This window comes from Nematostella vectensis, chromosome 12 (genome assembly GCF_932526225.1).
Source record: "Nematostella vectensis chromosome 12, jaNemVect1.1, whole genome shotgun sequence".
Taxonomy (NCBI): domain Eukaryota; kingdom Metazoa; phylum Cnidaria; class Anthozoa; order Actiniaria; family Edwardsiidae; genus Nematostella; species Nematostella vectensis.
Window position 1 is genome coordinate 8,517,786 of NC_064045.1, and position 27,773 is coordinate 8,545,558.

Here is a 27,773-nt window from a genome sequence, read left to right on the forward strand (position 1 = left end):
ACAATATCAACGATATCAATATCAACGAGACATTAGGACCTTACAGTAATACGACTTTAGATAATGCGATCTTATTATAATGCAACCTTAAGTTTGAGACTTGGTTTTAATCGGAAATTACTATTTTCGGGATTCCTTTGGCATTTCCCTTCCACAGAAATCCCGAAACTCCGAAAACTGTGATTTCCGAATAAACCCACTGAAGAGCCGGCTAGCAGGCTACTTTGCGACTTGGCTGCATAGCAGATAGGTAGAGTAAACAGGAACAAATCATGCAAAGGAGAATCACAACCTCCAGTCAAAACAGATATACAGTATAATATAGTCGGCCATTCACATACCGCCCCCCACTTCCGTCAATTTTTTCAGATGGTGTTTTATGAATTTTTCTGCTTTTAAGAAGAATAGGAACAAACCAGAAGACGTGTTGTCGCTCATTTCACATTATTTATCTGTCCTAAACTCTACATTTATGATTTATGATAAAAAATGAACTTCGAACTAGATCAACTAAAACCACTGTGAAATTCCACACATCTTACAATAAAATTGGTTCAATTCCAGGCGCCGATCCAGGAAAAATTCTGACCTGTTTACAAAAAATATAAGTGCTGAATGTTGTTGCCACGATTAACAGAACAAAGACATGCTCTAAACATTTTTACCTGTTTACTTATACAGATGTTAATAGGTCTCGATCTATGTGTGCTATTCCATTGCTAAACATAAAATAATATATAGATAGTAATACTTTACAAAAATTCCAAGATATTTCAGTATTCAGATGAAACCAAAACAGTGGCACACAAATCAGCCTAAGAGTCATCACTGTTAGTTTTTAATCATTTGTGAACTTTTGCAGATGATTTTCAACAGCTGAATTCCATTCTGGCTTCCGTCATTCAAAATCCTTGTTGCGTTTTCATTGGTCAGCAGTTTAATGGTTTCCCATCAAGTCACCTCTACATGAAGCTCTGACCAATCCAAAAGCAACAAATGTAATTCTGTTATGCTGATTTGAATGACGGAAGCCAAAAGGCAGATAAGCAGTTGAAATTTATTGACGAGAGTATATTTAAAATTGCAGTAAGAAAAATGGGAAGCAAGAGGACAGCTTCCGGTAAATAACTGAGCCATAAATCAAAACTTAAATCCCTTATCACAATAACTGTCCAAATCCTCTGTTTTTGTTGTTGTTGTTAAATCGCAAATCAGTTTTCAGACCCTCTTTTGGACATCAGGTAGAATTGCATCAAATAGTCTTTATCAGAGCTCATATCTATCATCTGATTTATTAGGTAGAACCACATCAAATAGTCTTTATCAGAGCTCATATCTATCATATGCTTTATCCGGTAAAACCACATTGAATATCCTTGATCAGAGCTCAAAGTAGCCTCCCATACAAATTAGCCACCTTCAGAAATCAAAATCACCATCTGCTTCATCTTGATTCCTAATTTCTTTGGGTTGTTTGTCTTTGTGTTGAACAATCTGTAGATATAAATAAAGCATGCATATTGGAACAGGAAAAGCATACTATATATGACCCACCATATACAGAATGGATACATTGGAACCCGGAATTTCCGATGTGACTCAGGAGAAAGAAAATGCATTGTAAAATCAAGAGGTCCTCGATTTTACGATATCAAGGAAAATCAATTGAAAATATTGTTGTAGCGAGGTCGGGTTAATTATTAACTTTTACAAAATAATATTGTAACTCTACTCTATGTAAGACTGTACAGTTTCTTTCTGTAAGACTGTCAATCTGCACATAATAAGATCTGTCAAGTCAAAAAATCGTTAGCTGTACTGTACATGTGTGGTGTCTTGAGTTTTCTCTCTTTGTTGATAGACAGAATCAGTAATATTGTTGTATCGAGGTCAAAATTACGCTTGGGAGATTTGTATTGAAAAATCGAGAATATCGTTGTATCCAATATCGTAAGATCGAGGTAATTTCTTATAAATTTCACTGTTTATTTCAACCAAAGAAAGGAACGTCATTGTAAAATCGAGGTTATCGTAAATTAAAATATAAACTCTAGGGCTACTGCCATATACTGTATGGGGACCACTGTTAACTATATCGGTGCTGCCATATACTGTATGGTTACCACTGTCAACTATATCGGTACTGCCATATACTGTATGGGTACCACTGTTAACTATATCGGTACTGCCATATACTGTATGGGTACCACTGTTAACTATATCGGTACTGCCATATACTGTATGGGTACCACTGTCAACTATATCGGTACTGCCATATACTGTATGGGTACCACTGTCAACTATATCGGTACTGCCATATACTGTATGGGTACCACTGTCAACTATATCGGTACTGCCATATACTGTATGGGTACCACTGTCAACTATATCGGTGCTGCCATATACTGTATGGGTACCACTGTCAACTATATCGGTACTGCCATATACTGTATGGGTACCACTGTCAACTATATCGGTGCTGCCATATACTGTATGGGTACCACTGTCAACTATATCGGTACTGCCATATACTGTATGGGTACCACTGTCAACTATATCGGTACTGCCATATACTGTATGGGTACCGATGTTAACTATATCGGTACTGCCATATACTGTATGGGTACCACTGTTAACTATATCGGTACTGCCATATACTGTATGGGTACCACTGTTAACTATATCGGTACTGCCATATACTGTATGGGTACCGCTGTTAACTATATCGGTACTGCCATATACTGTATGGGTACCACTGTTAACTATATCGGTACTGCCATATACTGTATGGGTACCACTGTTAACTATATTGGTACTGCCATATACTGTATGGGTACCACTGTTAACTATATCGGTACTGCCATATACTGTATGGGTACCACTGTTAACTATATCGGTACTGCCATATACTGTATGGGTACCACTGTTAACTATATCAGTACTGCCATATACTGTATGGGTACCACTGTTAACTATATCGGTACTGCCATATACTGTATGGGTACCACTGTTAACTATATCGGTGCTGCCATATACTGTATGGGTACCACTGTTAACTATATCGGTGCTGCCATATACTGTATGGGTACCACTGTTAACTATATCGGTACTGCCATATACTGTATGGGTACCGCTGTTAACTATATCGGTACTGCCATATACTGTATGGGTACCACTGTTAACTATATCGGTACTGCCATATACTGTATGGGTACCGCTGTTAACTATATCGGTACTGCCATATACTGTATGGGTACCGCTGTTAACTATATCGGTACTGCCATATACTGTATGGGTACCACTGTTAACTATATCGGTACTGCCATATACTGTATGGGTACTGGTTCAAGCTGTAGGGGTACTTCTATTTATTGCATTGCCCCGGCGGTAAAGCCATAAACAGAGCCCAAAACAAATACACAACTTTTAATTGTTACTGAAAGGTACAGCATAAACATAGCACAGCCAAGCACAGCCTTGTTAAGAACAACCAAACTTTTGACCTTCGAAACATTTGCAGTTCCAACACATGACTCTGACACTAGTCTCGTTTCCGGTAAACATCACCACTAAAAATATCTATATTCATGTGACAACCAAACGTGTATTTCACCACGAAATCCATGTTTACACGAGCAAATATTTACTGACAGCCGGTTTGGCCGAGAAGATGGAATGACAAAAGCACACTGAGTAATGCACTAGAACAACCCTTTTACTACCGTTGCAAAATATTAAGAGATGTTGCTTTTGTTGAAAGCAATATGTGAGTTTAGAATTTCCTGATGTAGTCGTGCGTACACCCATGGGTGATCTCTCTCTATCTCTCTTTATGATAGGTCTTAATAATTCACCGAACACAAACAAACATTTTCCTACGGGAAAGAAGAGGCATGTCTCATCTGTGGAGACTTTCTTTTATGGATTGTTATGTGTAAATGATTTATTCACGCCTGGTTCTTCAAATCACCATCACGGGAATTGTTATTTGACCCCAATTGCTGACTCAACCAAGCTGTCGAAAGCTGTATTTCCTGCGCAATCATATATAAAAATCTTAATACTACTATGGTTTTAGTTAATTCAAATTTCTGCATAGTAACAAGAATGACTCTAAAATGTTTCATATGTTTTTAAAACTGAAAGCCAATCCTTCCACATTCCTTTTGTTTGTCCATTACTGCAATTCCTTAGGGTTCATTTCGGGAACTCCTGGAGATCGTTTCGGGGCCCGGGATCAGTTGGGGAACTTTTGGGGATCATTTCGGGATTGTTTCGGGTCCTGTACAGTACTGCCATATACTTTATGGGTACCACTGCACACTGTATGGGTACTGCCATATACTGTATGGGTACTTCTGTAAATTGTATGGGTACTGCCATGTATGGGTACCACTGCACACTGTATATGGTACTGCTGTAAAATATAATTGGAATTGAATGTTCTAGTATTACCTTATCTTTAGTTTCTCTCTTGATTTCCCAGGCGGAAGCAAGGAAATACTTCAAGTTCTGTTCGGTGAAGTCTTCATCTTTCTTTTTCTTTTTGGCTACGGTTAAGATAATCTATTCAGCTGACAAGAACCAATACTACCGGTACCCCTATCCTATGTTGGCAAATAAAAAGAATAACAAAAAATGCTGTTACCATGAGTTGCGGAGAATACATCACTGAGTGTTCTGCTGCCCCTAGAAACTTTGTCTTTGCGTTTCTGTTCGTGTTTCTTTGAAGACTTCTTGCTCTTTGACTTTGTTTTCAGCGTTTTCTTAGGTTTATCCAAAGAGAGCATGAAATCTAGTCCTTTCTTGACGAGTTTTGAAGACATATCACACACTATAAAGTGTAAAAGATCCAACAGAGTAGTTTTTAAAGTCTTGAAGTGCAATTTCTAGCGAAAAAGAGACCATATAAACAATTCAATGCAACTCTTCAACTTTAAACACACGAGGAACTACTGAAATCCACAGGGAGTCCGAGACTCTAAACAGGGGATTTTTCAAAGCATTATTTTTGGGTTCCTTGAATAATGATCGAGTAAAAAATAAGCTCTAGTCAGCAGAAAATGTGCGGCATAAATATCAATGGTGATTTGATAAAGAAATCTTCTTCCATAACTCTCGTCGTGTACGGGCTTCCTGTGTTGATGTAACTGTGAGAGTATTGGTTATGACTCCCATGATGCTAGTGGAGCAGCCTGTTACAAGATGGCGGCCCGGCGGTTTGAATTGTTGCGCTAAATTCTTCGTAGAACTCTTCGTAGAATAGAATAATTCTTTCTCCTGGAAAATGAACAGAGCTATAAGGACCCCGGACGATAGCACAGCTATCGTGCGAATAATGAGTGATTTTAGCCAGTTTGTAAATGCTGATCAGGGCCCGGTAAACAAGAAATTATCGTACGAGGAAACTGAAACTTCTAATTCTTCTCAAGCGCAAAAAACTCACACAAACACTTTGGCTTCGAGCAAAACAGGTAAACGACAACACAGTGAAAGAGACGTGGAGATCTTCAAGAACCGTAGCAAGATCGCTTATCTGGAAAATGAACTTAATTCTGCTGAGAAATCACAAAAGCGAGCCCGAGTCGAAAATGACCGAGACAGCGAAAAACACAAGAGAGACTTGAGGGACAAGGAACAAGAATTGAGCGAACTGCGAAAAACTGTTAAGTATGCATTGGATCAGGAAAAGCTTGCTAAAGAGCAGTTTGGGGACTTGAAAAAAGAGTTTGAAGGCTACAAGAAGAAGATGGACACCAAAATGCAGTTACTACAAAGAGAAAAGTTGAAATTCTCGTCAGAGGTCGAGGAGGTGAGCTTTTGAGCATGTTTGTTTCATGATTCCTTGTAACCTCAAGTACCATGAGTAGTGTTCACATGTGTGGTAATATTCCCCCTTGAGTGCCATGAGTAGTGTTCACATGTGTGGTAATATTCACCCTTGAGTGCCATGAGTAGTGTTCACATGTGTGGTAATATTCACCCTTGAGTGCCACGAGTAGTGTTCACATGTGTGGTAATATTCACCCTTGAGTCCCATGAGTAGTGTTCACATGTGTGGTAATATTCACCCTTGAGTGCCATGAGTAGTGTTCACATGTGTGGTAATATTCCCCCTTGAGTGCCATGAGTAGTGTTCACATGTGTGGTAATATTCACCCTTGAGTGCCACGAGTAGTGTTCACATGTGTGGTAATATTCACCCTTGAGCGTCATGAGTAGTTTTCACCCTTGAGTAACATGAGTAGTGTTCACATGTGTGGTAATATTCACCCTTGAGTAACATAAGTAGTGTTCACATGTGTGGTAATATTCACCCTTAAGTGCCACGAGTAGTGTTCACATGTGTGGTAATATTCACCCATTAGCACCATGAGTATTGTTCACATGTGTGGTAATATTCACCCTTGAGTAACATAAGTAGTGTTCACATGTGTGGTAATATTCACCCTTAAGTGCCACGAGTAGTGTTCACATGTGTGGTAATATTCACCCTTAAGTGCCACGAGTAGTGTTCACATGTGTGGTAATATTTACCCTTGAGTGCCACGAGTAGTGTTCACATGTGTGGTAATATTCACCCTTGAGTGCCATGAGTAGTGTTCACATGTGTGGTAATATTCACCCTTGAGTGCCACGAGTAGTGTTCACATGTGTGGTAATATTCACCCTTGAGTGCCACGAGTAGTGTTCACATGTGTGGTAATATTCACCCTTGAGTGCCATGAGTAGTGTTCACATGTGTGGTAATATTCACCCTTGAGTGCCACGAGTAGTGTTCACATGTGTGGTAATATTCACCCTTGAGTCCCATGAGTAGTGTTCACATGTGTGGTAATATTCACCCTTGAGTGCCATGAGTAGTGTTCACATGTGTGGTAATATTCCCCCTTGAGTGCCATGAGTAGTGTTCACATGTGTGGTAATATTCACCCTTGAGTGCCACGAGTAGTGTTCACATGTGTGGTAATATTCACCCTTGAGCGTCATGAGTAGTTTTCACCCTTGAGTAACATGAGTAGTGTTCACATGTGTGGTAATATTCACCCTTGAGTAACATAAGTAGTGTTCACATGTGTGGTAATATTCACCCTTAAGTGCCACGAGTAGTGTTCACATGTGTGGTAATATTCACCCATTAGCACCATGAGTATTGTTCACATGTGTGGTAATATTCACCCTTGAGTAACATAAGTAGTGTTCACATGTGTGGTAATATTCACCCTTAAGTGCCACGAGTAGTGTTTACATGTGTGGTAATATTCACCCATTAGCACCATGAGTAGTGTTCACATGTGTGGTAATATTCACCCTTAAGTGCCACGAGTAGTGTTCACATGTGTGGTAATATTTACCCTTGAGTGCCACGAGTAGTGTTCACATGTGTGGTAATATTCACCCTTGAGTGCCATGAGTAGTGTTCACATGTGTGGTAATATTCACCCTTGAGTGCCACGAGTAGTGTTCACATGTGTGGTAATATTCACCCTTGAGTGCCACGAGTAGTGTTCACATGTGTGGTAATATTCACCCTTGAGTAACATGAGTAGTGTTCACATGTGTGGTAATATTCACCCATTAGCACCATAAGTAGTGTTCACATATGTGGTAATATTCACCCTTGAGTGCCATGAGTAGTGTTCACATTGGTAATATTCACCCATGAGCCCCTCAACATACTCTATATGTAGAGTTTGCAAGGAGGATGTCGGTGGTTCTTGGTTTGCCATTAAATTTTGTGTTACAGGTCAGACAAGAATCAAGTCAGAAAATTCTAGAACTACAAAATACTTTGGCAAAGTAAGTATCACTTGTATAACTCGTTGATACTACAATATTTATCTGACTTATTCAAGATTCCATGACCATGACCATCATGACTTTGTTTTTTTTTTCAGAGGGGAGACTCAGCAGCTTAACTTGCAAAGTAAATTGGAGGAAGCAGAGGAAATGCTAGAAATATTTAAAAGGTTGGAAAACAACATGCCTCGTCCATATTTTGTTAAGAAACTGTTTTTATTTAGTTAATAAATATGTTCGTCCCCCCTCGGCTTCTCAGACTGTTTTTTGTTTTGTTTCTGTTATAAAGCTGTTGAATATTTCAATTACATCTCGCAATCTTCATAAAATAGCCTTATTTTGACAAAGGAAGTAGGTCTTTGGCAACTAACAGCACAAACACGATTTGAATTTTAACTCACAATATCATGGTCATGGTAGGTTTCAAGCCAAGAATTACAATACCAATAATCATCATCAATTTCTCTCTGATCACTTTGCCCATACACATGCCTTTAGCACGTTTTTCCTGAGCTGGACAAAAATAGCTAAGGCATTAAGTATATAAACCAAGGCATACAGAAAAGACAAGAATCTACGGCATAGCAGCTATATTTTGCCATGGTTTGTCCAAAATGTTATTCCTGTTGTTTCCCAGGAGGTATAGCCAGGCTGTTAATAATGCTACAGAACTAGAGGAGGCCAAAAACAAAGCTCGCACAGCTGAACACAGAGTGAAGGTACAGTATACATAGTCCCATGGGTGTGGCTGTCGTCTACTGAGGTGTTGTGAGGAGGAGGGATACAGCTGAACATAGATTGAACATATACTGTACGCAGTCCCATGGGTGTGGTTTGTGATCTACTGGGGTACACAGACATAGTAGAAAAATGTTTTACAATTTCTGCATGTTTTCAGGAATTAGAACACCAACTTTCTCTGCAAAGTGAGGCCTCTAGTATCACAGTGTCCTTTCAAAACCAGCTGACCAAGTACCGTGCCCTGGAGAAAGAGAATGCTAAGCTCAAAGAAGATAACCAGTATTACAGGTATGGTAAACAAGTATTAAAGGAATTGTAAACAAGTATTACAGGTTCGTGAAAGAAGTATTACAGGAATGGTAACAAATATTACAGGAATGGTAAACAGGTATGTTGAACAAGTATTACAGGAATGGTAAACAAGTATTACAGGTATTGTAAACAAGTATAACAGGTATGTTAAACAAGTATTACAGAAATGGTAAACAGGGGTGGTGAACAGGTTGCAACACTAAGTGTGGCTGGTAATCAGGGAACAGGTAAGACCCAGGCGAACAAGGGCAATAAGATGTTTATTCTACAGTGTTTTGAGTTTTCATTTCAAAGTGTTGCATTGTTTGCTGTATGGGATGTATGGCCTGCTTCTCCATTAATGAGGGCATGATAGCAATGTGGCTGTATAATTATATTGAGGATTTGCTCAGGGTATGTTTTTTCTCACTCCCCAGACAGACCAATGAAAGCAATCTGTTGCTAAAAGAGGAGACAGAGCATGTAAAAGCCAAACTGTCAAGAGCAGAACAGAGGCTGAAAGATCTCATCATGCTAGAGGTTGAAAATGAGGTAAAACAACCTGCAAAAGTCTATAGACAAGTGCCCCATCTTAACCGCCGATTTCTTACTATTCCAGGAATTAAAGAAAAAAGTCCAGAAATATGGAGTAGAGGACAAGTTTGGCAGCAAGCGACATTCGTCTCCTGTAGGACGTGTTCATGAGGTGTCCACGATAAGAGAAGTGAAAACTGATGATATTGAGGAAATACTGAATGAACTGGACAAAGTTAAGGTACATGTAAACCTAGGTACTTGTACACCTAGATTCTGCCTTGACAAATGGTACATGTTAACCTAGGTCCTGTCTGGACAAAGGGCACTCGTACACCTGTATTCTGCCTGGACAAATGGTACATTGCACACTAAGGTCACGACTGGACACAGCTACTGATTTTCCCAGATAAACACTAGCCACATCATCTCATTCTTTGCTTTTTTTTAGGAAAGTGATCTTAGGCATCAGGAACTGGCAGAGGGACTCCAGAGGCATTTATTCATAGTGACAGCTGTAAGTTGATACCAATCCACCTTAACATAAGGCCAACATCCACCTTATTTTATTTTGTCAGTTAACTTTCAGGCATTTGGTGGTGTTTTATCATAGCCACTATCTTTATTTAATTTATTTTAATCACTTTGCCAGTGACAGGGCTATTGAAAAAGCAGTTAACAATTACCATAAAAGAAACACCAAAAGACATGAAAATGGCACCTTCATTTTTTTGTTGGTTTGTTTTCTGAACATCCTTTTCTGCTTTCAGGACAGAGATGCTTGCCGTAAGATCCTGAATCAGTTTGACACCAAGTACTCTGCTAATTGCGACCCTCAGCTTAAACATCGCTTGACAGAGGTGACAGTGCTTGTCTATTTGAGGGTTGTAGCATGTGGATGGGGTGTTTAGCCAACTACAGGGGGCAACAAGGGGTATAAAAAGTGCTATAGTCTTGCTTACAGGGGCATAGCATAGCTTGTCATAATAATATTAGGGATAATGAAATTAAATTATGTATTAACAAGGGTTCTGGAATTACGCACGGAAGCGCGTAATTTGGCTTTCTCCGCGTAATTCACAAATTTCCGTGTAATTTGGCTAAATTTTGAAAGACAAAACATTAAAGTGCACAGCTGATGTGTTCTTCCAGGGTTCTTACCTCTATTTCTCATAAAAAAAGACAGATATTCTTTGTAAGAGTGCAATATTTCAAACTGAATTTCGAAAACAAATAAAAGGGGTTCTTTGCTAAACTGCTAAGATCTAGGACTACTACATAATAATAAAATACCTTTTTTAATTGGCTGGTGGCTACATAGGAGCCAATGAAAACTTGCCTAAGATATTTTCACGCAAAAAATAGACCTTTTCAAGCTATTTTGTGCTTTCCTTTGGTAAAAAATGTAGTTTGGGCGTAACAGTTGATATTCCGTGTAATTTAGCGCGTAATTCAGTAAAGAATCCCACAAAATTTTGATTTTTAAAGAAAAATGTATTGCAAAATCCAGCATAATTTAGCGCGTAATGATTGATTTTCCGCGTAATTTAGCAAAGAATCCTGCGTAATTTTGAGTTTTTTTCTGCGTAATTCCAGAAGCCATGTATAAATATCAATTTTATCACATTATGAAATTACCTACAATATGTTTTCATTTTGAATAAAAGAAACCTAGGAAGTAGGGACATCATGTAAAAAAAGAGGAACATTCACATTGATATGCCTAAAGATATTCTATATAACTATGTAAATTACTTCTTTATATTTGAAGCACCTGTACCTGTATGATTTAGCTAACTTTTTGTTGTGATGCCTGTGTGATTTTGCTTACTTTTTGTTGTGATGCCTGTGTGATTTAGCTAACTTTTTTTTGGTGATACCTGTGTGATTTAGCTAACATTTTGTTGTGATGCCTGTGTGATTTAGCTAACTTTTTGTTGTGATGCCTGTGTGATTGAGCTAACTTTTTGTTGTGATGTCTGTGTGATTTAGCTATTTTTTGTTAGTGATACCTGTGTGATTAAACTAACCTTTTGTTGTAATGCCTGTGTGATTTAGCTAACTTTTTGTTGTGATGCCTGTGTGATTTAGCTAACTTTTTGTTGTTATGCCTGTGTGATTGAGCTAACTTTTTGTTGTGATGTCTGTGTGATTTAGCTATTTTTTTGTTAGTGATACCTGTGTGATTAAACTAACCTTTTGTTGTAATGCCTGTGTGATTTAGCTAACTTTTTGTTGTGATACCTGTGTGATTTAGCTAACTTTTTGTTGTGATACCTGTGTGATTTAGCTGACTTTTTGTTGTGATACCTGTGTGATGTAGCAATTTTTTTGATGTGATGCCTGTGTAATTGCTTCATTGTTTTTTTTTTTTTAGACCGAGATGCAGTTGACTTCATATGAGCAACATGTAGAGAAACAACAGGTTTGTTGTTGGTATCTTTTTGAACATACACAGTACTCATGTCTGGTGATGTTATTAAACAATCTATTCTCTTGTTGATACTACACTTTTCTAATTGTGCATATTTGCTCACAAAGTTCTTTCTAAAAACTTAGCTTCTTCAATTTTGTACTATTGCTGCCCTGTCCAAACAAGAAAGAGTAAGGGATTGAATTGCATGAAAAGCCAACAGATACCGACACAAGTCAATATTGTAACTTGCAGCTTCTTATATTTTTCAATAAGAATATAGATAAGTAAATCTTCTAATTATTTGTTTGTACTTATGGTCAGTTTGACTTAACTATGTCTGTGGTTTCAGGTAGAGCTGCAGAATGCTAAGGAAGAATTGTCAACAGTGCGATTAAAAGTCAAGGAGGTACTGATATCTTGATATCTTCCTGACTAATACAAATACTGTACAAATACAGATTTGCAGATAACATGGTTTTGTACTCAAGAGAATGATAACAATACATTGAATTGGAAGGACTATAAGTGTAATAAAATAATTTTTGGTATTATGAGATAACAACATATTGCTTCATTCCCACCTTCAATTTTGTTATCACCTCTATCTTTACCAGAATCTCTGTAAACATTGTGTGACAATCATCATGGCCATTAGTATCACCTGCATCACCTCCCCCCTCTTCATTTTGAAAGAATAGTCAAATGTATGGCGGGAAGGGGAGGTTGCTGGGATTACTTTAAATACTACTACTAATAATAGTACCACCTTTTTGTTGGTCTAAGTAAGCATTTTTCCTGTGCCCATCCCTAGCTGTGGGCCTGTGTTGGACCTAAAACTCAAAGCTTTACCTTCTGCTATGTGTTTTACATATACTGCAGTCTCCCCCCTCTCCTTTGTAAATCCTGGATCTTTATTTGTGCATCAGATCATTTTTACTTCAATGACATAGTAACCATCATTATGGTTACCAGAATGATTGAAGCTTGTGGTTACCTATTTTCGTTATTTGCAGCTGGAGAGAGCATTGAATGGGTTTAAAAAGACAAGCCCCTCCCAGGCGTCTGAGTCAAGCCCCACCTTAGTGACGGAGTTAAAGACTCAACTTGAGAAGCTTAAGAAAGAGAATGGTGAGCTGGCTGAGCGGCTGGAGGTCTACGAGTTACGCAAGGAGCAGATGCATATGCAGGTGTAGTATGCAGCCGATTCACAAAACTTTGTCATCAACCAGCTTCGTGACTACGTGACAATCCTGCATTTAAGCATGGAAAAACCACTGAAGTGCCTTGCTGCATAATTAGCCACCACATAACTTCAGGCTTAGAATCGGTGCAGCCTGGCGCTTCAGTGGTTTTTACCCATGCTTACATGCGGGCTTGTCGCGAACCTGACAATATACGGCACTCCAGAACAGCGTTCACACCTCGCACCAACATCTGCAGGTGTAGACATAAAAAGTGTATACAGCACCTCAAAACTGCATTCATCAGGAAACCTCGCACCACTAAAATGCCTTTTTAAAAAAATGGTTTCTCTAAGAGAATCCATGTTTTATAACCCCAAGTACCTCATGGGTATAAAAAAAGTAAGCAAACAAGCCTAAATAAAAAAAAAATAGATTTTCACAGCTGCAGCATTCTTTTTTATGTGCCTGTATAAATTCACACCGCTTTCAGGGATCTGGATCTGGAGACATTTTTATGTACCTCTCCTGAATCATTGATGGTTATGAAAAATGGATTTTCTATAATAATTTTATTTGAAATGGGTGAATACAGTGTATTCAGCACCCCCAGAACTGTGTCCACCGGAAACCTCACACCAATAGACTCTTCTCCAGATAATGGGTATCGTCATGTGAGTTTAAAAATGAGGCACAAAAAAATGTACATAAAGAATCCTGTTGAATGAGCCTCACTCATTCAAATTTCACCAGATCCCCTTTATCTGGAAAACAGTCCATTCAGCCAAATAGTTATGTCCCGCTTGATCAAGTAATCAAAGCAGTACTGTATCTAACATAGTGGCAGAGGAGTAATGTGTGTATATAACAGAAAAATTTTTTGGCCTCTGAAGAAACTGATGAAATATACTTATATTTATTATACATATATAACATATATCTCTATATTTATTTGTGTTTGCATTCGTCACCTTGTTAATCTAATGTGATGGTGTGTCTACAAACCCCTATTATTAAAATGTTTTTTTTTTCTATTGTGACTGTCAGGGCTACTTTGACCCACTTAAAACCAAGGTGGTCCACTTCTCCATGAACCCATCCAATCTTGCAAGACAGCAGAGAGCTGAAGAGATCAAGCGACTGCAGGACGAGAACGAGGCTTTGCGACAAAGAGTTTGGTTACTGGAAGAGGGCAAGGCATCACCCGGTGACCAGGCTGCCTGGAAAAACCTGTCACCTGATGCTGGTGATCCTAGCGTCATGAAGCAAGTACAGGGTAAGAGGTGCTGTTTTTGTATTGTTTTTGATGTGGAAAAGATAACAATGGCTGTTAAAGAGCCTAGTCAACCCCACATTTTACATTTGTTCCTATTCAATAAAAGCCTGCTAGGCAGCCCTCCAGTGGGTTTTTTTGGGAAATACTGAAATTTCCCGACTCCCTCCCCCTTCTCTCGCTTTTTTGAATTTACCAAATTTACCCATTGGAGAGCTGGCTAGCAGGTTAATTTAATACTAGAAGAAAAAAAATATGTGAAGAATCCCAATATATCTATCAAACTTCCCTCACCAACGTCGTTTACAATATCTTCCAGATGTAAAAGCTCAACTTTCGTCGTCAGAGTTAAAAAATCAAAGATTAAAAGAGGTAAATAACTAAAAAAGAACCTCAAATCTCAGCCATTGTCTACTGTCTTAGTAGGTTTTCTCTCGTTCATTCTGTCCTATCTTGGCTGGTTTTCTCTCGTTCATTCTGTCCTATCTTGACAGGTTTTCTCTCGTTCATTCTGTCCTATCTTGACAGGTTTTCTCTCGTTCATTCTGTCCTATCTTGACAGGTTTTCTCTCGTTCATTCTGTCCTATCTTGGCTGGTTTTCTCTCGTTCATTCTGTCCTATCTTGACAGGTTTTCTCTTATCCATTCTGTCCTATCTTGACAGGTTTTCTCTCGTTCATTCTGTCCTATCTTGACAGGTTTCTCTCGTTCATTCTGTCCTATCTTGACAGGTTTTCTCTCGTTCATTCTGTCCTATCTTGACAGGTTTTCTCTCGTTCATTCTGTTCTATCTTGACAGGTTTTCTCTCGTTCATTCTGTCCTATCTTGACAGGTTTCTCTCGTTCATTCTGTCCTATCTTGACAGGTTTCTCTCGTTCATTCTGTCCTATCTTGACAGGTTTTCTCTCGTTCATTCTGTCCTATCTTGACAGGTTTTCTCTCGTTCATTCTGTCCTATCTTGGCTGGTTTTCTCTCGTTCATTCTGTCCTATCTTGGCAGGTTTTCTCTTATCCATTCTGTCCTATCTTGGCAGGTTTTCTCTCGTCCATTCTGTCCTATCTTGACAGGTTTCTCTCGTTCATTCTGTCCTATCTTGACAGGTTTTCTCTCGTTCATTCTGTCCTATCTTGACAGGTTTTCTCTCGTTCATTCTGTCCTATCTTGACAGGTTTTCTCTCGTTCATTCTGTCCTATCTTGACAGGTTTCTCTCGTTCATTCTGTCCTATCTTGACAGGTTTTCTCTTATCCATTCTGTCCTATCTTGACAGGTTTTCTCTTATCCATTCTGTCCTATCTTGACAGGTTTCTCTCGTTCATTCTGTCCTATCTTGACAGGTTTCTCTCGTTCATTCTGTCCTATCTTGACAGGTTTCTCTCGTTCATTCTGTCCTATCTTGACAGGTTTTCTCTTATCCATTCTGTCCTATCTTGACAGGTTTTCTCTCGTTCATTATGTCCTATCTTGACAGGTTTTCTCTCGTTCATTCTGTCCTATCTTGGCAGGTTTTCTCTCGTTCATTCTGTCCTATCTTGGCAGGTTTTCTCTCGTTCATTCTGTCCTATCTTGACAGGTTTTCTCTTATCCATTCTGTCCTATCTTGACAGGTTTTCTCTCGTTCGTTCTGTCCTATCTTGGCAGGTTTTCTCTCGTTCATTCTGTCCTATCTTGACAGGTTTTCTCTCGTTCATTCTGTCCTATCTTGGCTGGTTTTCTCTCGTTCATTCTGTCCTATCTTGACAGGTTTTCTCTCGTTCATTCTGTCCTATCTTGACAGGTTTTCTCTTATCCATTCTGTCCTATCTTGACAGGTTTTCTCTCGTTCATTCTGTCCTATCTTGACAGGTTTTCTCTCGTTCATTCTGTCCTATCTTGACAGGTTTTCTCTCGTTCATTCTGTCCTATCTTGGCAGGTTTTCTCTCGTTCATTCTGTCCTATCTTGACAGGTTTTCTCTCGTTCATTCTGTCCTGTCTTGGCAGGTTTCTCTCGTTCATTCTGTCCTGTCTTGGCAGCTTTCTCTCGTTCATTCTGTCCTATCTTGGCAGGTTTTCTCTCGTTCATTCTGTCCTATCTTGGCAGGTTTTCTCTCTTTCATTCTGTCCTATCTTGGCTGGTTTTCTCTCGTTCATTCTGTCCTATCTTGACAGGTTTTCTCTCTTTCATTCTGTCCTATCTTGGCTGGTTTTCTCTCGTTCATTCTGTCCTACCTTGGCAGGTTTTCTCTCGTTCATTCTGTCCTATCTTGACAGGTTTCTCTCGTTCATTCTGTCCTATCTTGACAGGTTTTCTCTTGTTCATTCTGTCCTATCTTGGCAGGTTTTCTCTCGTTCATTCTGTCCTATCTTGGCAGGTTTTCTCTCGTTCATTCTGTCCTATCTTGACAGGTTTTCTCTTATCCATTTTGTCCTATCTTGACAGGTTTTCTCTCGTTCATTCTGTCCTATCTTGACAGGTTTTCTCTCGTTCATTCTGTCCTATCTTGGCTGGTTTTCTCTTGTTCATTCTGTCCTATCTTGGCAGGTTTTCTCTCGTTCATTCTGTCCTATCTTGACAGGTTTTCTCTTGTTCATTCTGTCCTATCTTGGCAGGTTTTCTCTCGTTCATTCTGTCCTATCTTGACAGGTTTTCTCTCGTTCATTCTGTCCTGTCTTGGCAGGTTTCTCTCGTTCATTCTGTCCTGTCTTGGCAGCTTTCTCTCGTTCATTCTGTCCTATCTTGGCAGGTTTTCTCTCGTTCATTCTGTCCTATCTTGGCAGGTTTTCTCTCTTTCATTCTGTCCTATCTTGGCTGGTTTTCTCTCGTTCATTCTGTCCTATCTTGACAGGTTTTCTCTCTTTCATTCTGTCCTATCTTGGCTGGTTTTCTCTCGTTCATTCTGTCCTACCTTGGCAGGTTTTCTCTCGTTCATTCTGTCCTATCTTGACAGGTTTCTCTCGTTCATTCTGTCCTATCTTGACAGGTTTTCTCTTGTTCATTCTGTCCTATCTTGGCAGGTTTTCTCTCGTTCATTCTGTCCTATCTTGGCAGGTTTTCTCTCGTTCATTCTGTCCTATCTTGACAGGTTTTCTCCCGTTTATTCTGTCCTATCTTGACAGGTTTTCTCTCATTAATTCTGTCCTATCTTGACAGGTTTTCTCTCATTCATTCTGTCCTATCTTGACAGGTTTTCTCTCGTTCATTCTGTCCTACCTTGGCAGGTTTTCTCTCGTTTATTCTGTCCTATCTTGACAGGTTTCTCTCGTTCATTCTGTCCTATCTTGACAGGTTTTCTCTCGTTCATTCTGTCCTATCTTGACAGGTTTTCTCTCGTTCATTCTGTCCTATCTTGGCAGGTTTTCTCTTATCCATTCTGTCCTATCTTGACAGGTTTTCTCCCGTTCATTCTGTCCTATCTTGACAGGTTTTCTCTCGCTCAATCTGTCCTATCTTGACAGGTTTTCTCTCATTCATTCTGTCCTATCTTGGCTGGTTTTCTCTCGTTCATTCTGTCCTATCTTGGCAGGTTTTCTCTCGTTCATTCTGTCCTATCTTGGCTGGTTTTCTCTCGTTCATTCTGTCCTATCTTGGCAGGTTTTCTCTCGTTCATTCTGTCCTATCTTGGCTGGTTTTCTCTCGTTCATTCTGTCCTGTCTTGGCAGGTTTTCTCTCGTTCATTCTGTCCTATCTTGGCAGGTTTCTCTCGTTCATTCTGTCCTATCTTTGACAGGTTTTCTCTTATCCGTTCTGTCCTACCTTGGCAGGATTTCTCGCTCATTTTGTCCCATCCTGGCAGGTTTTCTCTCGGAAGATCCAGGAGTTTCGAGAGGCGTGTTATGCGCTGACGGGCTACAAGATAGACGTGGTGCGTGACAAGAAATATCGCCTGCAGTCCATGTATGCTGAACGAGCTAATGATGACCTGCTCTTTGAGGTAGGAACAAACTCTACTGGGATCATAGTTAGGTATAATACATTTTACAAAAGGTGTAAAAGTAGTTGATGTTAACCGTATAAAAAAGAAGTGTGGCTTTTTTGCTGCCTAAGGGGGAGTACATCACTAGTGCCTTGTCTCCCTAACATAAGCATTTACCATGGCGACAGTACGGAGAACATGGCCCCCTCCTCCATATTGACACCAGCCTCTCCCCCATATTTACTTCAACTACCCACATATAGACACCCCATATTGACTCCAATCCTCCCCCATATAGACGCCCCTCCCCCATATAGACACCCCCTCCCCCATATAGACGCCACTCCCCCATATAGACACCCCCTCCCCCGTATAGACACCCCCTCCCCCATATAGACACCCCCTCCCCCATATAGACGCCACTCCCCCATATAGACACCCCCTCCCCCATATAGACGCCACTCCCCCATATAGACACCCCCTCCCCCATATAGACACCCCCTCCCCCATATAAACACTCCCTCTCCCATACAGACTCTCCTCCCCTATACTGACGCCTTTTTCATACTATTTGTGAATATTTCAGAGCAACTCAAAGGGCGAGATGATGATGTTGCAGACAGACTTCTCAGCTCAAGTTGCCGATCAAATCGACACGTATCTCAAGAAGATGAACTCCATTCCCGCATTCCTGAGCGCCGTAACCCTTGACCTTTTCAGCAGGCAGACCACGACTATCGTCATCAATTGACACGTGACTGTCATGAGAGAAGCACGTGCCTAGTTTCGTGGAATGTATTGTGTAAATGGGGCGACCTTGGACGTCTTCAGTAGTAGGTAGACCTCGCCCATCGTGATAAACTAGCAAGTAGGATGGACTAATGGAAAACACTTGATCATACTAAACCAAAAACGTGGATGTTTCACGTGAACGAAACACATACAATGGCGGCGACAGAAGATTTGCGATTGCGGAGAGGACAAGCAAAAAACGCTACACATTTTGGTTGTTTCGGGGTGGGCCTTTTTTCATGGAGCGCAAATTTACTGCAAAATTTCTTAAACTCGCAAATATACTGTAATTATTATTCCATGTTTGGCTGCCTCCTCTGATAATATAATATATACCAGACAGTAGCAAACTTAGCCCAGCAAATATTCTGTAATTATTATTCCATGTTTGGCTGCCTCCTCTGATAATATAATATATACCAGACAGTAGCAAACTTAGCCCATTTCTGTTATATGTCTCACTATTTTCTGGGTACTATTGTTGAAAATGTAAATATTTCTTTGTTTAAAAGTGTATATATAAAGCGAAGTCGTAATTACACGCCTTTGAATTACTTGAATATGGGGAGCATGGCCATAGGTAGAACCTATTATGACAACTGTTTATAACCATGCAATGCGCGCTACCGTGACCACCTTGAAAGCTGACTTAAGTAGCTGATCAGGACGGGACAAATGAGCAATCTGATTGATATGGATTTACTAGCAAACCAGCGTGTCTTACAACCCGATGTGTCTAAAGGGGTGGTTGTAAAGAAATTAATGTGACGTCATAGGAAAGCTCGGTTTAGTCCCCACGCTTACTCGCGGTTCATCTACAAGCATAGAAAACTATCAAACTGTGCAAGATTGAAAACTTTAATGCTCAAACTACAGTAGCATCAAACTCGTGTCTATTTTTTTTAAATCTTTGGGATGCTGTTACATCCATGACATATTCTTTGCCAAGGACCAAGCCTGTCAGAACGCAGTTTTTAATAAAAAAATATATACATAGTTGAACTTTAATGATGGGACATGAATTTGACATTAGACTCAAATATTTTGTGTCAACAAGACACCTTGAACTTTGACAATCTTTTTCATACCAGGGGCCGTGTTTGTTACCTTAACCCTTGCTATACGCTCCATTTAATCCTTGCTATACGCTCCATTTAATTGAACTATTTTGTGCTGCCTAGCCAGATTAGCTTTTTAGTTACTTCTAGGCAGCCAATACCCAAAATCTGTAATTATTATTTATTTTCTTACTGTAATTTCTGTGTGTGGTATAAATAAAGTTATATTGCCTTGCCTATTGCCTACCCTATTCAGACTGGGGGGGGGGCTCTTTTAGCCCCCTCTTCGGAAAAAATTGCTATAATTTTTGAACCATAGCAGCTAAGAGGATTTTAAACTGTTCAACAAATTTGTTGTCGGTTGTATATATACCGCTTGAAACCCGTTATATATAAAGAAGCATCCTCTCAGAAAAGTGTGTGTGGGGGGGGGGGGGGGGGGGGGGGGTTGGCTGGCGCTGCCCCTCCCTTTCCGCCGCCCTTGCGAACTGGATATTTTTACCGAAAATTCGCTTTGTATAAGTCAAAATGGCAGGATTTTAGGTCCTAAAGTAGACAAATTAATATTGGCAATTCTAAGATTGGCCTCGAGTTCATTGTAAGGTCTTGAATACCTTATTTGGGGTGGGGGTGAATAGGGTTATGTAAATCCACCGGTCCGCAACATTTTTTGGAGCAGATATCCGTGGATCAGCAGATATTTTTAGATCCGCATGGTTTGACAGATAAAGAATAGCATTGATTGAAATTCATTTAAAATTCGAAATTCTACGTCAAAGCAGTCAAAATCCGAAATCCGCGCCCAAATTGTCAACAGATCCGTGATCCGCCGTATTTCAAAAATCCGCTGAAATAATCATCAAAATCCTTATAATCCGTGAGCATTTCGGGGCCTAATCCGCGAACCTATTCACCCCCCCCCCCCCCCCCTTATTAGGTCTTGTAATAGTCTATGCCTACAGTAGTCCCGAAGGGTTCAATAAAAATCCAATTTGAGTACCACTTTACAATCACGTAATAGCCTCAGCAAGAGAGCATAACATAACTCGGATGATTTGTAACGAAAAAATATTTCAAAATTGTAAAGAAATATCTATTGGAGGTTTCTTTGATTCTAATAGATTATTTTCTCTCGAGGTTTCCATTGGCCCTCCGGAAGTAAACTGGTGTTATGGAGCTGTGCGCACACCTAATGAGCTGGGGCACCCTTACATAAGGAGACTATTAAAATAAACTAACGCCTAAACCATACGCCTTTACATGGTGATCGGCCTAGAAGAGTGCTAGTTAAATTAAGACAGATGCATTATAACCAAAATTATTTTTAATTGTTCTGTATAAAAATACATTTCCATTTAGCTACATACATGGCGAAACCCAGGAATTATCCAACAGTCAAAAAGGCTCGCTTCTATTGCGAAAACCCTTGAGACATCTTAAGCCCCGTTAATACTTACCTATAATCCTGAATCAGCCAGTGCAGTAAACACACCAATAGTGCTGGCGTCACTACTTTTCATCTCAAGACGAAGGGGAACTACGTCACAGCACCTCCAGACATGGTGTCCAGACAGAACCACCATGGCAGAGCAAATATTGCACAATGTAAAAACTAGGTCCTCCGAATATATATATATATATATATATTTTTTTTAGAAAACGTACTGGTATGAAGTAAACAGGAGGATTTTATTTTGTTAAGACATTCTTTGCAAGTTTTACAAAATTACTGAAGACCAAACAGAGTACTGATAGAGAGGAATGCAGGGTGGAGTGCAGAATTCAATAACCTCGGAAGGGTTAGGACTTGAGGATTCTAGATTTAAAGCCGCATTGTCACCAGTTTACTTCCGGTCGATTACGTAACAATCTCCGATGATTTTTAACGGGAAACGCGAAAAATATTTCAAAATACTGAAAGCAATGTGTCTATTGGAAGTTTCTTCGAGGATGTGATCGATAATTTAGAGCGGATGGCCTGTTAAATATCTCTGATTCTAATAGATTCTTCTGTCTTTTAACGGTTGAGGTTTCCGTCGGACCTCCAGAAGTAAACTGGTGACAATGAGGCTTTAAGCCATGCACTGATCAATAGATCCCTAAGCCTGCTTAGCGGCTTGAAAGGGAGGGAGAACCCCCTTACCTTTAGAGTCGCTAAGCAGTCTAGAGTCAGACTTTTCTATCCAAATTTACACTGAAACTCGATTACTACAAAGGAGACAACTAGAGTCATTATCCATTCAACAGTTTATGACATTATGTTTTTATCTCGTCATGCACAGGGTGGGTCCAGATTCCTTGGACCCCCCCTCTTTGGACACATTCATGTGATACCTAAACACCACAACATTGCTAGGTCAAACAATGCTAGTGATTTTCACACTAGCAAAAGCTTTAGCAGTCTTCTCTTTCCAAATACCACCAATTTCCAGAAAATACTGTCACACTTTGCTCCTCCTACAGCCTCGACAGCTAAACCAGATTACTGAACCATCTGGCCTAGCCTAAAAATTCAACACCACTTTTGAAATGCCAGATTTTCACCAACAACTGAATAGACCAGTTCCACATGTGCAGTTTGCTGCACTTTGCAAAATCAGAGTACTAGCCACGTTAAATAGTTTTTTTCTTCCATCGTGGCAAAAAAAAAGTAGGCTTTTCTCAAATTCCAAGCCCCTTCTCCATGCTTGTCAGCAAACCCGGCCAGCAAGAAAACACAACCCTTGAAGACATACATACTAGGTTTGAAAAAAACTAGGCGAAACTTGGATTCCCAAAGCTTCTGAGATTTTTTAAGGTTTACCTTCCATGACATTGGTCTGTATCTTAGTGTAGACATGCAACTTCAAAGAACCCAGTTTACGGGTTTATGTCATACCATATGGACAGCATGGTGGCAGGGATAACTCAGGCCTTTTACCTATTCATTCAGATTACTTCGAGACAAACAAAAAGCAGAAAATGCAAAATACTGATTGGAAATATCAAAATGGTAGATGATTTTGCATCATAGGTTGTTTTCAGTGGTGATTTGATTTAGTGGAATTTTGTCCAAACTCTAAGGAACATAAATTTCAGTAATGGTTTGTTGTGGGAATATAGTTGCAACTGACACCACTAAATATCGTCAAGCTCTCGTCAACCATTACCAGTAGCAAAATTGCTTTCTTGAATCCATTATTAAAATCCCTGAAGCTTTTCATTGGCTTGTTTCATATCATGCAACCTATGGGCACTCACCAAGCACAAACGGCAAAAAGCAATTCCATTAGTTTGGGAGACATAAGACAAAAAGCAGTTTGATGAATGAAAATTAATGGAAAAAGTTTATGAAATATTATTCATTTGAGCCCTATCTTTGAAAATGCTGAAAGCTAAGACATGTGCAAACCCCCTATGACTCAAATGCAAATCAAGAGGACAGAGTATCTGCAGAACTATCTAGCATCCACTGGTAATAACAAATAGCAAAATTTGTTGTTGCGCGACCACCAAGAATTCAAATCCCTTTCCCGTAAGGAAATAGCACATAGTCGATCATACCACCATGACCAATCAATCCCCTTGCTGTGTGCAGTCAAATGGTTATGTGACACAGAAAAAATGACAGTTATTAATTGGTTTAGATGGTCATTGTCCAGGGGCTTTTCCCAAACAAGACAAGGAATTTGGATTGGCACATTAACACACTTGGCTATAAATAAAAAATGTTTTTTTTCAGAGGCCAATCTAGTCTTTTCCAACATCTGAAATTATTTTTCTTAGATTAAAAAAAATAATTTTACAACTTACTCCATCCTTTCAAAACACACTGTGACTGAGTTAACTGGCCATGATAGGTGGAACCCAGTCACAGATATAGTATTTCAGGACAGAGTAAGCAAGAAACCCAAAAAGCTTGATCAGGAATCTGCAAAATTTTCTCAGTAGCAGCCAAATTTGATTGACAGCAGCAGACAACAGCATTTCAGGAATACAGCTCCAGGACTGCAACAGAGCCATCTGCACAAACAGCCCACAATGTAACTATACTGCGCCTATAGGAAAGTATGACAAATTTAATGACAGGAAATAAAAACATCAAACTCTTTTTGGTATGGCTTACTGCTGGGTTGTTCAGCCAGGGATACATGGCAAAATACGAACAACCCAGATACAATAACAATGGTTTCTTTTATACTAATCCAGCATCTTAGCTTAATAATATGAGCTTATTTACAGCACAAAGCAAAGAAATTAGATGAACAGAGACAACAAATGATAAATTATAAATATACAGATAATTATTGTCTGTAGATATATAATAAAAGACAAAAAATTAACAATGCCCAAAACTAAAGGCTATATTTAGGATGACTTAGAGCATGGATAAAACAGCAATTTTATGCAAGCTATAGGGAGGTGTTTCTCTGTTCATCTAGTTGGAAACTGTGCAACATGCACAAGGGTAATACTACTTTACAGAAATCTTAAAAGGAAGCATGGCCTAGCTTCTGCATGGATGCTACGTAAGGCTATACATTTACACTGAACTATTTCCCATATTGTCTATTAAACAGAAATGTAATACAGAAAAAAAAGCATTTAAAAATCAATCAAGTGGAAAAATAAAAATAAAGTGTTATCAAGTATCTGTGTTTGAACTAAAGTCTTCCCAAAACAAAGATTGTAACACAAAATTGTAATTATAAACAAATGAAAATATATCACTACCTATTAAACACAGGAGTGAGTTGTTCCCAGCCCCAATGCTACAAGAAATCAGCACTAATGGTCTCCCAACTCAGGGATCCACCGCTAGTGGGACCTGCAAGAAAGCACTCAATTCACACATGCACATCGCATAATATCAAACAGTTAGTCTTCGGCATTGTTACAGTCCGGGCGGTCACTCTCATCCCTGTAGGCAGCAGGTGTCGGTGAACCGGATCGGGATCTAGAACGGTGCGGTGAGCGAGATCTTGAACGAGATTTGCGACGTGATCCACTCCTTGAACGAGACCGTGAACGTCGCACAGGGCTACGGGATCTTGATCGACGTTTTGGGGAATGTGAAGGGCTTCTGCGGCGACGTGGAGAGCGTGAGCGTGATCGGGAATAACCTCCCCTGCTTCTTCTAAGTAGAGACAGTAGCACAAACAATGTGTCATTTATTATCATTTATGATTTACCATATGGCCAAAAACAGCTATTAAGATTTGGTTTAAAGGGGCTATCTCATATGTTTACTAGTGGGCTTTTGCTGTCTGTATTTAGTGTACAGTAGTTTCACACATAAGAACCTGCCTTCAAGGTTAGCCTAAACATTTTACGACAATTTCTTATACATTTACTGCAAGGTTCTTATTTGAATGGTGTTTATGATACCAAATTTTAGCCTAACAGGTTCTGAAGTTCCAGGTTCTTATATTTGGGTAACTTCTGTATCACCATATCTGCCAAAATGAAAGGTAAAAGTATTTTACTTGTGACACGAGTCTGTTCTAGGCAAGGCGAATGTAATCTATTTTGTATCGAATAATATGAGCTCCATAATATGTAACAGCTCGATGTTCACTCTAAATAGCCTCTTAGACGCAAAACAGAAGCAATCCCAACCAGTTACAATAAACACTAGTATTTCTGTCTTTACCTTCGGCGGGGAGAACGAGACCTTGAGCGCGATCTGTAACGAGAACTTCCACCATAACCACGAGAACGCCTCGGCCGATAGGAATCCGTGGGACGACCATATCTCGCCATCTGAACACGAACTTCTCTGCCATCAAGCAAGTGGCGGTCCATGCAATCCATAGCGTCTTCGGCATCCCGCTTTTCGTAGAACCTGACGAAGGCAAAACCTCTCGACTCGTGCGTGTTCCGATCGCGGGGAATGTAGATGTCGCCCAAATCGCCGTACTTCTTAAAAACCTGCTTTAAATCTTCAACGGTTGTTCTGTAGGTTAAATTATCGACTTTAAGGCTTGTCATGCCATCTATCTCAGGCGGACCGCGTTGGCTGTCGAAAGACATCGCGAAATTCGGCTGAAAAGGGTTTTCAAAGAAAGAAAAGCTAAGAATCGAACAGCGCTCAAAATGGCGTCCTTCCAAACCGCATGGCATAAGAGGGGGGTATGAGGTATTGAAGGCTTGATATCCTCAATTCACTCTCTTGGCAGTGAGGGCCTGGAACGAGAGAAAACACGGGCTATAGGACAACTTTACTAAAAAGTGATGTCTAAAGACGCTAAAGCTTGATAAAGGAAGAGCTGAATGAACCACGTATTCCTACCTTAACTGATTGTATTCGCCTTGGTTTCGCTCCTCTAGCAAGCTCTGTCCCTACATGCTTACGGACCTTTCAAACGACGCACTATGTAACCGCCGCCGCCTGGTAAATGACAAAAATTGAACTAACCTCCGCGACATCCTCGTTAAAGCCAAGCTACCTTCCGACCGCTCTCCCACCAACCAACCTCCCGGTGCTCTCCGTTGCGGAAAAAACTGCCTAACCTGCCCCTATATTAGAACCGATGGCCTTACAAGCTACACATTTTTCTCAACAGGTGAAACACGACCTATAACCTCCCACATAACCTGCAATACTAAAAACGTGATTTATATGATTCAATGTAACCGCTGTAACCTTCAATATATTGGAGAAACTAAACGCAAATTAAAAGAACGCTTTAATGAGCACCGCAGAACTGTAGACTCCCAATCTCGATCCATACCAACCCACGCCGCTGAACACTTCCTAAAACCTAACCACTCCGCTTCTGACATAGAGCTCATACCTATTGAAAAAATAAGAAATAACCGCGACTCCATCCGCAAAGCAAGAGAAGCCACACTGATAGCTCGCGCTGGCACTTTTGAACCCGGTGGCCTCAACCGGCGTGAAGAAACCGTTTAGCTACTTAGTAATCCACACCACCCTATTTACCATCTTCCATAAGTCACTCAATTACTATTTTTACCTTTTGTTAGTTAATCATCAATGAACTTTGTACTTTGTCACTCAATTACTATTTTTACCTTTTGTTAGTTAATCATCAATGAACTTTGTACATATACTAGCTATAACATGCCATTGTAACTCATTTATAACCTGGAGAAGGCAGGTATTGGCCTGCCGAAATATCGTTCTAAAAAACATAAATCTGCGTTGTTGTCGACTTTTTCTTTTAAAGGTTTTAAAACTTTAGTAGCCCGACCCCCAGCGGCGCAATTTTTTCTCTCCTACTAAAAGATAACGTTATCTTTTAACTCCCAACCTTTGATAAGGCCAAATTTTTCATTCCTAGTTGTGCGAACAAATTATGAGTTGAACGACGATCTGGAAGTAAAAAGCTCATATTTCATGGTTTTTACTCAGTCTATTAGGCTTGATTTCTGGGCACGCTTTTGTGAGCCCGCGATACGTTCCAGCGACAGCTGGAAATAGAGCCCACAGTCCTTACCCCAACCTCGGATTCCTTAGACCGGCATCCCATGAGTTCGATCTATCAATGTGATGACCAGAAAAAGAACTTATATCTTAATAAAACATCCAAACTTTATAACAGCATTGAAATGGCTTGCAAAACTCCAGTTTCCTTTTTATTTTTCTGAACCAATCCGCGCACAGAAGACGATTTCATATCACTACTGCTAAACACATTACAGATAATAATCAGCCGTGGATATTCAACGGGAAAACACGATCCGAGAAGGATCCGAGGAGGATCTTAGGACAGCAAAACGAGTTTTCCAAACCACAAACACATAGATATAATAGATGTATACAAACAAAGCTTTTTTCGAACATTAT

At 39.8% G+C, this 27,773-nt stretch overlaps 3 protein-coding genes across 4 annotated transcripts; 1 reads left to right on the forward strand and 2 right to left on the reverse strand.

The window, feature by feature from the left end:
• Positions 1–427: 427 nt before the first annotated feature.
• Positions 428–5,135, reverse strand: LOC116607027. The gene is made up of 3 exons (XM_048719818.1): positions 4,649–5,135; positions 4,456–4,550; positions 428–1,494 (listed from the first exon to the last, which is right to left on the reverse strand). Exons 1-3 carry the CDS (start codon positions 4,824–4,826, stop codon positions 1,420–1,422), a joined length of 348 nt encoding a protein of 115 aa, XP_048575775.1. The 5' UTR covers positions 4,827–5,135; the 3' UTR covers positions 428–1,419.
• Positions 5,136–5,168: 33 nt separating this feature from the next.
• LOC5511707 (mitotic spindle assembly checkpoint protein MAD1) lies at positions 5,169–19,464 on the forward strand. The gene is made up of 16 exons (XM_048719817.1): positions 5,169–5,812; positions 7,748–7,800; positions 7,899–7,970; positions 8,438–8,519; positions 8,699–8,829; positions 9,270–9,384; positions 9,452–9,607; positions 9,818–9,883; positions 10,137–10,226; positions 11,744–11,791; positions 12,132–12,188; positions 12,796–12,969; positions 14,011–14,239; positions 14,556–14,608; positions 18,012–18,149; positions 18,718–19,464. The coding sequence occupies exons 1-16, from the start codon at positions 5,288–5,290 to the stop codon at positions 18,880–18,882; spliced, it is 2,154 nt and encodes a 717-aa protein (XP_048575774.1). The 5' UTR covers positions 5,169–5,287; the 3' UTR covers positions 18,883–19,464.
• Positions 19,465–21,290: 1,826 nt separating this feature from the next.
• LOC5511704 (serine/arginine-rich splicing factor 2) lies at positions 21,291–26,101 on the reverse strand. 2 transcript variants are annotated; one of them, XR_004295937.2, is made up of 3 exons: positions 25,614–26,101; positions 24,695–25,097; positions 21,291–24,018 (listed from the first exon to the last, which is right to left on the reverse strand). XR_004295937.2 is itself a non-coding variant. In XM_001632069.3 (2 exons), the coding sequence occupies exons 1-2, from the start codon at positions 26,081–26,083 to the stop codon at positions 24,839–24,841; spliced, it is 729 nt and encodes a 242-aa protein (XP_001632119.3). In that variant the 5' UTR covers positions 26,084–26,101; the 3' UTR covers positions 24,022–24,838. The 2 variants fall into 2 exon arrangements, 1 of the variants encoding a protein (XP_001632119.3); XM_001632069.3 differs by lacking the exon at positions 21,291–24,018 and having other exon boundaries at positions 24,022–25,097.
• Positions 26,102–27,773: the final 1,672 nt, after the last annotated feature.